The sequence below is a fragment of the Rhinatrema bivittatum genome, chromosome 10 (genome assembly GCF_901001135.1).
Source record: "Rhinatrema bivittatum chromosome 10, aRhiBiv1.1, whole genome shotgun sequence".
NCBI lineage: Eukaryota > Metazoa > Chordata > Amphibia > Gymnophiona > Rhinatrematidae > Rhinatrema > Rhinatrema bivittatum.
In genome coordinates, this window is record NC_042624.1 from 75,533,769 (window position 1) to 75,547,194 (window position 13,426).

The 13,426-nt window shown below is 41.7% G+C and overlaps 1 protein-coding gene across 3 annotated transcripts in view; it reads right to left on the reverse strand.

Annotated features, from left to right (window-relative positions):
* C10H1orf112 (chromosome 10 C1orf112 homolog) overlaps positions 1-13,426 on the reverse strand; it is a 117,631-nt gene continuing 104,205 nt past the window's right edge. For all 3 annotated transcript variants that reach the window (XM_029618401.1, XM_029618403.1, XM_029618402.1), the window contains 3 exons: positions 9,634-9,714; positions 1,694-1,813; positions 1-662 (listed from right to left, as the gene is read on the reverse strand). In XM_029618401.1, the coding sequence (XP_029474261.1) occupies positions 399-662; positions 1,694-1,813; positions 9,634-9,714 (465 nt within the window). In that variant the 3' untranslated portion in view covers positions 1-398. The remainder of the gene's footprint in view (positions 663-1,693; positions 1,814-9,633; positions 9,715-13,426) is intronic.

The window sequence follows — 13,426 nt, forward strand, 5'->3', positions numbered from 1 at the left end:
TATAAAGAATTAATTTATTTAGAAGGAAAAAAGCAAAGTATAAAATATAAAAAACCCAAATGTACCAAAATATGGTACAGAGTTTTACACAGAGCAAAAATGAAAACGGAACAGCTTAAAACATCAGTTTACCAACATGTTTAGTGAAGTATTTGAACTGTAGAAAATATATACTATTAACATAAAAAGGCAGGTTAAGCCCAACTTCCATTCATAAACATTTGCTGGAAATACTACTGTGGAACAGCATACGAGTCAATGAGGACTGTTCTGCATGCATGCTGTAGGGCACATGACTGAAATGGGTAACAAACATTGTACAACATGCCCAACCCAATTCAGACGAAAGCTGCAGCTGAGAGGGAAGTAGCATTCTGTAAGAAAAGGTAACAGCACTGCTACATTTCCTCTTCTCTGGCTCCATCCACTGTTTTCTGAGGCTGCAATGGGAGCAGAGGCTGCAATGGGAGCAGACCCTGCACGTGACTTTGCAAAGTTGTTAATGATGTCTGCAACTCTTGCAACTTCTGTGGCAACCAGTGAGGTGGCGGCTCTTTCTCCAGCCGTGTGTGCAGTGCTTGCAAAGCAGCCTCCACTATGCGTATTTCTGAGTCACACCCCTTGGCATGGCCAGGCTCCTGGCGTGGTCTCTTTGCGGAGGGCTGCAGAGATAAAAATGCCACAGAAACATTAGATGCATTACTAGCACAGAGAGAGATTATGACCAAACAAATCAATATTTTAATTCGTTACAACAGCTTTAGACATCTGGAGAATGATACCGTTGTATCTGAGTTTAAGACAGGCACCTGCCACTGAAAAGCAGTAAAAAAAAAAAAAAATGGCCCACTAACCAGGCAAGGTTTGCGATACATGGTGATGGGTCATGCAATGTAGGATCATCATAAAAGCCATTCTAAGATGTGAACTTTAGAGAGATTTCTTCTAACAGAATCTCAGGAATACAGAAATGACTGAATCTAATCGCAGTTCCTCAATAGCCTCTTAGTTTCAGAAGGGTCTTGGATGCCACAAGTGGCCCCTGTACAGTTTCAGTCACACAATAACACAGATCTCCCTTGCCAGCTCTTTGTAATGTGCAGTTTTTGTTTCTCTACTGTTTTACAAACACAAATTACCAATTGCCAATTACCTCCCTGGAAGCTAACCTTCTGCCAATCAACCGCTGGCAGGTTCTTACCTAAAAGTGCCACATCTGCTGCAGCCTCCCCACCATCTTTCTACATTTTCATGGCTCCTGTTTTAAAAGCAGTTCTTACACAAACTCACTTCTTAATCCTGTCCCACCAGCTCTGCTCAGGCGTTATCATTTATTTAGTTAAAAAAAAAAACCTCATAGCTTAAAATCTAGGCAGAGTACATTAATAAACATAAACAAAATACAGAGCAAACCTACTTGGCCACTTGATGAAGAGGTAAATTACAATTTTGGAAGTGTGTGGCCCTCACCTTGCTCCTTTCCACCCAGCTCTCAACAAGAAAGGATCTCCATCAGTAAAAGCTAAGTTTCAAAGCTGCTCTACAGCTCTCTTGAGCTACGATTGTAAGAGCAGTATTTGGCTTTACCCCTTCCTCCAAGGGTTGTAAACAAAGCCTAAGGCAAGCTGGGAGTCAGAATGAGAAGGACATTGTGCAGACCCCCTGGCCACGGCTCTGCTAAAGCTATGGGTACCTGCAGCATCTCCTCTTCGGCATCAGCTGTCTTGATTTTGGTGAGGTATTTCTGTAACGCAATGTTCTCCTGCTTGACTCTTTCCAGTCTTGCTTCTTCAGCCTCATCTGAATGACAAGTCTGGAGGAAAGCAGTGAATGAATGCAGAGATAACACCAGCAATTCTAAAATGTGCTGTATTCAGTAGAGACAATAACACAAAACTGTTCATTGCAGGGCAATTTCAGAGTGCTTGTACTTTAAAAACATGACCTGATAGATAAAATGCTCTCACACTGTGTAGCTGTAAGAAAAATATTTGACTAATCAGGGTCACGTTGACTTGTTATTTAAAGTATAAGGCAAGCTGTCAGTTTATTCCCTTTATTGGGTGCTTATAAGGGATCACACTAACATCCATATGCACAATATCAAGACAAATGTGATTTAAAGTCTCTAAGCCACATGCATTTCTATTAAATGTTACCAATTGGCCCTCCTTGGCTACTTTCAGAACACATTTAAAATTCCTTGACCTCTCAGTTTCCTCTTGCTCCGTTGGGCTTCCAGTTCAATCGGAACCAGGGCTGAGATGCAGTACTATGAGTCTTCATTCTCCTCCATCCTATATCCCCTCCTGATTTATTTTAATCCAGTCATTGTCCACAGCATCCCTGGCCCTGGCCAACCCACTGAGCAGAAGACTGGGCAGGGACTCAAATCCAGGTTCCTCTGCAAGGCAGTGCAAAGCACTGCCACTGAGTCACCTAGCTGGCCCAATTAGTGATTTCTGGGCTGGGTGAGGCTTTAGGAGACTTTTTCGATGAGGGTGGTGGGCAGATAATTCTTTTAATTCTTATATTATCATACCGATACTGGAAAGTGAAACTGAAGAATAATAAGATTATAATAATAATAATAATCTTTCCTACCCATCTATATTTTATAATTTTATACATATTTATTAATTGATACAGTTGGCTAAAATGTTAATATTCTTTCTTTAATTTCCTCCCCTTTCAGATCCTAGTTATTTTTCCTTGTTTTTTGTAACTTCCTCACATCCTAAATATTGTTACAATGTTTTTATTTGTTAAGTTTCTTATTATATTTGATGTCGAATTGGGAAATGTTTCTACCATGTTACTCTCTGCAGTTATTCACATTGTTAATTGTAAACCGGGTTGATGTGATTCATATCATGAAACTCGGTATAATAAAAATAATAAATAAATAAATAAGACTAGCTGATGTTAGATAAGAATCTGGATAACAGGATCCCTGCAGAAATATAGCTAGCCATCTGTTAATTACTACAGAAGGACTATATATCATCGATATCATATACTCTGTATATGAAGTCCTTTTATGGGGATTTGAAGATACAAGATCAAATCAACGAATGCCAAGTTCTCTTAACTGAATGCTCAATGCATTGCAGAAAAGTATAAAAAGGCACTTCTGAAGTTGAATTGTAAGAGCCTGACAACAAAGATGACAACTATATATTGGATACTGTATCTGGAACAGAAGACTCCCTGCTGATGGAAGAATTTCTGAAATTCCTGGCATGGCAGCTGGAAGATTTCAGATAGCAAGTATCAATGCACAAAATGTACAATATAAGATTCCAAAATTATACTGCACTTTATTCTCTGTTCACCTTTAACAATCCCAAGACAATATTATAAATAAAGCATACTTAAATAGGTATTTTATAAATTTTAAATGTGTATGATCTAGCTTGTTACATAAGAACATAAGAAATGCCATACTGGGTCAGATCAAGGATCCATCAAGCCCAGTATCCTGTTCCAACAGTGGCCAATCCAAGCCACAAGTACCTGGCAAGTACCCAAACATTAAATAGATCCCAAGCTACTAATGCTGGTAACAAGGAGTAGCTATTCCCTATTGATTGATAGCAGTTTATGCACTCCTCCAGGAATTTATCCAAACCTTTTTTAAACCCAGCTATACTAACTGCTTTAACCACATCCTCTGGCAATGAATTCCAGAGCTTAATTGTACATTGAGTGAAAGCATTTTCTCCAGTTTTTTTTAAATGTGCTACTTGCTAACGTCATGAAGCGCCCCTTAGTCCTTCTATTATCTGAAAGAGTAAATAACTAATTCACATTTATCCGTTCAAGTCCTTTCATCATTTTGTAGACCTGTATCATATCCCCCCCCCCCCCCTCAGCTGTCTCTTTTCCAAGCTGAACAGCCCTAAACGTTTTAGACTTTCCTCATAGGGAAACCGTTCCATAGCCTTTATCATTTTGGTTGCCCTTCTTTATACTTTCTCCAGTGCAACTTATCTTTTTTTGAGATTCGGCGACCAGAATTGTACACAGTATTCAAGGTGCGGTCTCACCATGGAGTGACATAGAAGCATTATGACATCCACTGTTTTATTCGCCATTCCTTTCCTAATAATTCCTAACATCCTGTTTTCTTATTTGACCGAGACAGTATACTGAGCCAGCAATTTCAATGTATTAAACACCAGACGCCTAGATCTCTTTCCTGTTTGGTAACTCCTAATATGGAACCTAAAATCATGTAACTACAGCATGGGCTTTTTTCCCTATATGCATCACCTTGCACTTGTCCACATGATGCCCAATTTTCCAGTCTCACAAGGTCTTCCTGCAATTTATCACAATCCACTTGTGATTTTAACTACTCTGAATAATTTTGTATCATCCGCAAATTTGATTACCTCACTTGTTGTACCCCTTTCTAGATCATTTATAACTATATTAAAAAACACCAGTCCAAGTACAGATCCCTGAGGAACTCCACTGTTTATCTTTTTCCACTGTGAAAACTGACCATTTAATCCTACTTTCTGTTTCCTGTCTTTTAACCAATTTGCAATCCATGAAAGGACATCTCCTATCTCATGGCTTTTTAGTTTTCTTAGAAGCCTCTCATGAGCGACTTTGTCAAATGCCTTTTGAAAATCCATATATACCACATCTACTGGTTCACCTTTATCCACATGTTTATTCACCCCATCAAAAAAACGTAGCACATTTGTGAGGCAAAACTTCCCTTGGGTAAATACATGCTGGCTGTGTCTGTTTAAATGTTCTAAGATTTTATTCTTTATAACAGGTTTCCATGATTTTTCCTGGCACTGAAGTCAGGTTCACTGGTTTATAGTTTCCCAGATCACCACTGGAGCCTTATTTAAATATTGGGGTTACATTGGCCACCTTCCAGTCTTCAGGAACAACAGATGATTTTAATGATAGATTACTTTTTAATGATAGCTTTGAAATATCTATTGCAATGGATTCTTTAACTCATTGATAATACATTCTGTGGTGAAGGGCATCCTCTAGTGCAGTGATTTCCAAACCTGCCCTGGTGGACCCCCCAGCCAGTCAGGTTTTCAGGATGAATATGGATGTGATAAAAATTAGCATCCACAATGAATATGCATGAGATAAAATTAGCATCCTGAAAACCTGACTGGTGGTGGTCCCCAGGACAGGTTTGGGAAACGGCTCTAGCATCCAAAGAAAATATAGGGCTTGATTTTAAAAAGCATTTGCACGCATAAAACTGGGTTTTACTCAAGTAAATCAACTTTACTCAAGAAAGTGGGATTTTGAAAATTGCTACAACGTATGTCATTGAATTGTCCTTAGGATTTACTGGCACAAGTGCACTTTACTTGAGGAAATGGCTTTTGAAAATTGCTACGATAGTATGTTACATATACGTGCATAATGCCTTCGAAAATTACCTTCATAGTAAGCAAGTTTAAACCATTTTAATTACAAAAGATGTACATTTTGATTATATATTTACATTTTTTTAAATTAAACCTTGACACCTGCAACAAAGAACCACCTGCAAGCACAATATTTAGTAGTATTCAACAGAGATGGATTTAAGATCTTAGTGTCCACAGGAAGACCTGGAGAGCAGCGGGAGGGGAGAGATGGGTGCCCCAGAGATCAGGGGCAAGAGGGCCACATTAGCACCCCTTTGAAGCTGCGGTGGCACCCTGCCCTAAAGCAAGCAAGAAACAGGGCCTTTATCAGCCTGGGTATCTGGTCCTAGTAAGCCTATGGTGCCCAGGCCCAAACCTGAGCCTAGTGCTCAATGCCAGCTTGTTCTTGGGCTACTATAAAAAGGACATTTTCTACTCAAAATATCAAAGTGATAACAAAAATACATTTCCAGATATTTATTAATCTTGCTTTCTCTTGCTTTTTAAAATACATATGGCTTTCTGTCACAGACAGAGGGAACAACCATACACTTTCATTTGGAGGGGGATGAAGCTCAAATCTCTCCCAATAATTCTGCTTTAGGAGATATGGTTGATACTGTTAGTTGTTCCCTCTTACTATTATCTGGGTTTACAGCTATTACTTCTAAACCCCATTCCTTCATATATTATAAAAGAGGTAGGGCATGTTTTCCTACTTTGGCTTATTGCTGCTATTAATGCCATCTTAGCTGTGATTAAGCCTATTTAAAGAACATCAGTTTGGATGCCACAATGGCTGAACATTATCACCCACTTTCCATTCTGCTGAATTTGGCAAAATTGGTGGAAAGGCTGGTCCTGCAGCAATTTTTGGAATTTATGGACGAGGTAAAGGTGCTCCATGGGACTGAGATGATCTTGCTGGTCTTTGTAGATTAAAAAAAAAAAAAGATATACTTTAACTTGCAGACAGATCTGTTCCTTCTCTCACTGTCTGTTTTTTCCTTTCCCTATTTATTTCTGGTTCCTGCTATCAGATAGAATCCAGTCAGTTCTAGGGGCTAATATGCATTCTTCCAAGACCAACAGATTGCGGGCTACCACAGGATTCAGTCCTCTCTCATGTGCTTTTTAATATTTATTTGCACCCTATTTCTTTGTAATCTGCTTTGGAGTGGCTGCCAAGTCACAAAAGGCAAATTAAAAAAAAAAGTCATGGCGAGTTTTGGAGTTGATTGTCATATCTTTGCAAATGATACCTAGCTTTTGTGTAAAGAGGAGGTGAGGACCAGCCCTCAACAATTGCCAGATTATTATTATATATTAAATGTGTGTCTAGTGGCGGTGGAATCTGGATGGAATTCCACAAATTGAAAATGAATCCCTCCAAATCAGAGATGTTGTGGGTATCTAGAGTGGCTATGCCAGTGGTGATTAAACTAATTTTTCCTTCCTTATCATTCCCCACACCAGTCCAGACAGATGGGATGTACCTAAGCCACTCTAAACTGGGAAATAACCAGTAAGATCTGCTCGCAATACACTGCCATGTCTGGAACTTGTTCATCCAACCTGTAATGCTTGGAAAAAGTGCGTAAGGAAGACCAAATAGCTGCCTCAAACATCTCCTGTGGGGAAAACAACCGTCACACGGCCCAAGAAGCAGCTTCAACCCTAGTGGACTGAGTCTTTAGACGCAACCCCAACCTAGTGAACGCTAACACAATTGTCTCCTTAATCCTTCTAGTCAATTCAGACACCTTCTGCCCTTTATTGCAAACACTGAACAACACAAAAAAGATAATCCAATCTCCAAAACTCATTTGAGACTTTCAAACATCTCGAGAGCCCTATAAACATCTAAAAACATGAAGGTCCTGAAATAGAAAAATGGAACTGGAACTAGACCCCTTCAACATAGGTAACTCAATCAACTGAGATACATGAAAGGCAGAAATCACTTTTGGTTAAAAGAATGGACCTGTCCGGATAGAATCTCTGTCCGAAAATGGAAAGAAAGGAGCCCTACACGACAATGCCTCTAACTCTGAAATCCACCATGCTGAACAGATAGCCACCAAGAACACCACCTTCAGAGTAAAATCCTTTAAAGTCACTCTACATAAAAACTCAAATGGAGGCTTGCCCAAAGCCTTCAAGACCAAACAGCAAGTCAGAGGATACAACACTGCATCTCCTTCAAAAATCTCACCATGTCCAGATGTGAGGCTATGGAGTTCCATGTACTTCCCCCCGTAAAAAAAACACCACCACCACCACCTTTACCTTTAGACAGCTTAAAGCAAGGCCTTTCTGCAGACCTTCCTGCAAAAGGGAGAGAATTACAGGTATTGATGCCTGAAAAGGAAAAATTCCCAACTGCTGACACCAGGACTCAAACACTTTCCCAGACTTGTACATAAGCCAAGGAAGTAGATACATTGCAGCAGGCTAAAAAGGTAGTAATGGCTTCCTCCAAAAAGCCTCTCGCTTTCAACCACCACCTTTCAAGAGCCCGGCCACGAGACAAAAGTGATCCACTTGATTCAAGGAAAGAAGACTGGAAACGAGGCTGACTGAACTGCAATGGACCTTCCACCTGCATACTTACCAGATCCACAAACCATGGGTGCCTGGGCTACTCTGTAGCTACTAGAATCACCAGACCTTGATGTCTTTTATTCATTTAAGATCCCTGCCTATCAGGGACCATGGAGGGAACATACAGAGCAGAATGTCTTGAGGCCATGACTGAGACAGAGGTCCAGACCTTCTGACCTCAGCTCCCATCTCCAACTGATGAACCTCGGGATCTAACTTGCCACCATCAAATCCAACTGAGTTTCCACCAGACTATGATATGGGTAAGCACTTTCTTTGTCAATGCCCATTCACCGAGATCCAGTATGTACCTGCTCAAAAAATCCGCCTGCACGTTTTCCACCCCGGCGATGTGACACAGCTTTTAAATTTTGTTCAGCTCACCAAACTAATATCCTGCTTCTGAGGCAACCTCTGGAATCTTGGTTCCTCCTTGCCTGTAGTTGCATTGTCAGACAGAACTCTCACCGCTTGGCCTCTGATCAGAGGGTGAAAGAATATCAGGGCATCCCTGATTGCCCTCGTTTCCAGTCAATTGATGGACCAGGAAAAATCCACCCCCTGTTCATTGATGTTGAGCTGTTTGTCCTTGACAGATGACTCCCCACCCACTCAGACCTGCATCTGTGGTCACTATCACCCAATCCGGAATTTCCAATTCCACCCTCTTGGACAGACTGTCCTGCAAGAGTCGCCAGGAAAGACTGGACTACAGATAATGTGACACATGTTGGTCCAAAAGCAAGCACTTTGAACAGAGAAGTTATTTTTTGATAAAAATGTTTTTTTTCCCTGAAGCAGTCCATTGGATGAAACACTGGCTAATATCAGGTCATTTTCACTACAATGATAATGTCTAGATGAGACAATAGGGGAATTTTAAATGATACAACCGTAGCATTAACTGCATTGTATTTGCAAGAAAAATATAAAAAATGCACAGATACACAAGAGGTATATGGAGAAGGCACTGGACTCCCCCTAAAACATGCACTGATTTTAATACTCTAGCTGTATGCCTGATTTTGCCAGTCAATATACACCATAACTTCTCTGAAGACTATACATGGGGCTAATGTTTTTCAGGGATTTTAATTTTTCAAGCCTAACACAGACTCCAAGCTACACATAAGGCCAATCTCCTGTTGCTGCCAGCAGCAGAATGAGTTTGTATCCCAAACTTCTACTGAAGCTACTGGAAGGCACAGAAGTTGGTGCTGCCTGCAGCTTGGAGTCCCTGCTGGGTTCTGTGGCTTGCAAAATAAAATCCTTGGAAAACATTAGCCCCAGATATACTGCACTTTTATAGAACAAGGTATATAGACATTTATTTTTAAATTTGAGAGAAAATGTAGTCCACAGAATTCTGTAATAACTGTAGCAATAATGTTAGCATTGAGGAAAAGGAGACCAGATGTAGAACACTCTGTACAAACACAGAGAAAATGGGAATACTTTGTACATACAATGGAAAAAGATGTGTCCTTAATAAAGAGGGCCCTTACTACACAGGGTGAAGATTAGACAAGTTCAGTTGTAGTTTATTGCAAGTTAGTGTACCTTTCCAAAAAGATTCATAATTATGTTGGGTGACTTCTGTCGTTATTTGACCTCTTTTCAGCCTTACCTTGTTCAGAAAAAGGATCACTTTGTTTTTCACTTCTTCAGAATGAAGGCACTGGGAAATAGCTTCTTCATGGTTGGTTTCCTATAAACAAATACCAGTAGTTTTCAGCAGGGAGACAATCTGTCCGCATCATCCTGCAGCAAGAGCCATCAAAAGATGTGATCATTCAAACCCCAACTAACCTACCCATCTAATGTACATATAGAGGTGGCTTAAACAGTGAAAAACAAACCAAGCAAAGATGGAATCCAAGCTAAATATTCTGGGAGCTTCAAACCAACCATAAATTGTTGTAGCATACAGTTGGAACTTGTCCACTTGGCTCATCACTTGTACCAGAGATAAAATGAGAGTTGGGTCTGAACAGCTTCGAATGGGGACCTCCTTGTACAAATAATAAAATTATGAACTCAAAGTGATTGTTTTATCCACAAAAACACCATTCGTTCCAGCTTTACTGGTTGAAATATTGAGACAAAGGAATTTTGTTTATCCATGAACACTCCATGAAGCTAAAAGGTAGCACATTTAAAACAAATCAGAGTAACTATTTTATTTACTTGGCACACAATTAAACCGTGGAATTTGTTGCCAGAGGATGTGGTGAAAGCAATTATCATAGCTGGGCTTAAAAAGGGTTTGGACAAGTTCCTGGAGGAAAAGTCCATAAACCATTATTAGCCATGTAACTTAGTAACATAGTAACGATGGCAGCGAAAGGAAAATTGGTTCTTACCTGCTAATTTTCATTCCTGTGGAACTACAGATCAGTCCAGACTCCTGGGTTTTGCCTCCCTTCCAGTAGATGGAGAAAGAGAAAGTTTCACTGACACTGCCATATAAACCTAGTGTGATGAAAAACAGACATCGGTATAATGCTTTCACTCAAAACCAAATATTTTAAGGAACAAACAAGTTCAAAATGACTTATGTAAGGGACCATCATACTACCCCGCGGATACTGAAGTGGTGAAAAAACTGAAAGCCTAAAACTTAGTTTCAGTATCCGCGAGGTAGTATGATGGTCCCTAACATAAGTCATTTTTTAACTTGTTTGTTCCTTAAAATATTTGGTTTTGAGTGAAAGCATTATACTGACGTCTGTTTTTCATCATTTTTGATATTTCGTCTGTATTGTTTTTTGACTTACATTGTGTGATATAACCCAGTGTGCCACCTGCAGTCCCTCAGTACTGACCTGTACCCAAGCCAAGATAGCAACAATGTCAATACCAACAACAACATAATATTCCCCTGAACAAGCAGTGGGAAGTGGAAACAGAGCAAATAAACTTGCCCACATCAAAAATGTGCAGGACTAACAAACCCTGTGCCATTCTTCAGAATAATTACAACAACAGATGGAGTGGACTCTCCAAACCCTTGCACCCCAAGTGGGCGGGACTCTGGACTGATCTGTGGTAATACAGGAATGAAAATTAGAAGGTAAGAACTAATTTTCCTTTCCCCTGTAGGTACCCAGATCAGTCCAGACTCCTGGGATGTACCAAAGCTTCCCTAAAAGGAGTGGGACCACAAGAGTCCCGCTTGAAGTACACTCTCACCAAAATTCGTGGCCTCTGGGGACTGGACATCCAAATGATAATGCCTGGCGAAGGTGTGCAATGACTTCCAGGTAGCCACCCTACAAATCTCTTGTGGCGACACCTGCTGACATTTGGTCCAGGCTGTCGTTTGCAACCGAATAGAGTGAGCTCTCAACCTGATAGGTACAGTGCAGCCCTGACATATGTTCGTCGACGCTATCACCTCCTCCAACCTCCGCACTATGGTGGATTTCGAAGCCTTGTGACTTTTTTGCGCCGCTCCATAGCACAAAAAGAGGATCGGACAGCCTAAAGTTATTAGTGACCTTAAGATAACATAACAAGGCTTCACATCCAAACACCTCAACTCTTTTGTGTGCGGCACCATTGCATCCAGGTCTGGAAAAACTGGCAGCTCCACCAACTGATTCAAATGAAAAGATGACACTACCTTCCGTAAAAAGGAAGGAACTGTACGCAATAAGACTCCTACTCCGTAATCTTTAGAAATGGATCCTTGCATGACAGAGCTTTGTACCTCTGAGATTCTTCTAGCAGAACAAATTGCCACCAGAAAAACAACCTTTAAGGTAAGATCCTTCATAATCGCCCTTCAAATTGGTTCGAACGGAGCCACACACAACCCCTTGAGAACCAAATTAAGATTCCAGGGGGGCATAACTTCTTCACCACAGGCCACAAATGCTTCGCCCCCTGGAGAAAATGCATCACATCCGGATGTGCAGCTAATTCTCCCCCTCCCCCACATCTTGCCTCAAAGACAGCCCAAAGCTGCTAAAGGCCAATCCATTCACCAACTCTCGTAAGGACAAAATGTGCGCCAATGATGCTCGAGTAGATCACTCCCCTGCTCTTCGCACCGAGTCTCAAAGACTCTCCACAGTCCAAAGATGTACAAGTCTTCCAGGCTTGCAACAGAATGGAAATGCCATCCTCGGGATATCCCTTATACCTCAAACGTTTCCTCTCAAAACCAAGCCGCAAGACAAAGGCGAGCCACCTGATCTGAAAATATGGGACCTTGGTGCAACAGGTTGGGAAGATGAGAAAGATGTAGCGGCCTGCCACAGCAAGATTGATCAAATCTGCAAACCAGGGCTGCCGAGGCCACTCCAGTGCCACCAGAATTACCTCCCCTGGATGAATCTCTACCCACCATAAGACCTTGCCCACCAGCGGCCAAGGCGGGAAATGTACAGGCGTATCCCTGAGGCTAAGGGAATACCAAGGTGTCGACTCCTTACGCACCGTGTTCCCTTCTGCGGCTGAAGAAATGTGGAGTTCTGTCATTCTTCTGAGTTGCCATCAGGACCATGCAGGGGATGCCCCACCTGCGAAGGATAAGTTTCATCGCTTCTTCTAACAACTCCCACTCTCTGGGATCCAGCTGCCGACAACGGAGGAAGTCCACCTGCACATTGTCTGCTCCGGCTATATAAGACGCAGCCAATAATTACAGGTTCTGCTCTTCCCAGCAAATCAACTCTTGGGCCTCCTGCGCTACCGCTCAACTCTTGGTACCACCCTGTCGATTGATGTTAGCCACTGTTGTCGCATTGTCTGACAGAATTCTCACTGGCTGCTCTCGCAAGACAGGCAGAAAAGCACACAAAGACAATCAGACTGCTCTCATTTCTTACCAATTGATAGACCATGACGCCTCCTCCAGTGATCAACGTGCCTGCGCCGCTTGAGACTGACACACAGCCCTCCAACCGGAGTGGCTGGCATCGGTTGTGACCACTATCCAGTTCAGAACTTCCAAGGCTATCCCCCGAACTAAGTGGTCTCACACAAGGCGCCATGAAAGACTCAACCTGGCTATTTCTGTAAGAAGCAATGGTAGATGAAACTGCTCCGACAATGTGTCCCACCATGAAAGCAATGCGCGCTGCAATGGCCTCATATGAGCAAATGCCCACGGAACTAATTCCAACGTGGATGCCTTGGATACGAGGACCTGCAGGTAATCCCATACACTGGGAACTGCATTGTCCAACAAACTGCGAACCTGTCTTTGCAATTTGCCGATCCGATTACTGGTGAGAAACTCTCCCGTTGCTGGTGTCGACAGCAAGGAAGGTGTAGAAAACATGAGGAGGGATCTGGCAAAGCTCAAGGAATGGTCTAGAGACTGGCAGCAAAAATCCAAGGGAGAGGTACACTATTGGAGGTGAAATTCTTCCAAGCACAAAAGAAAAGCGGGATCTGGGAGTGATTGTATC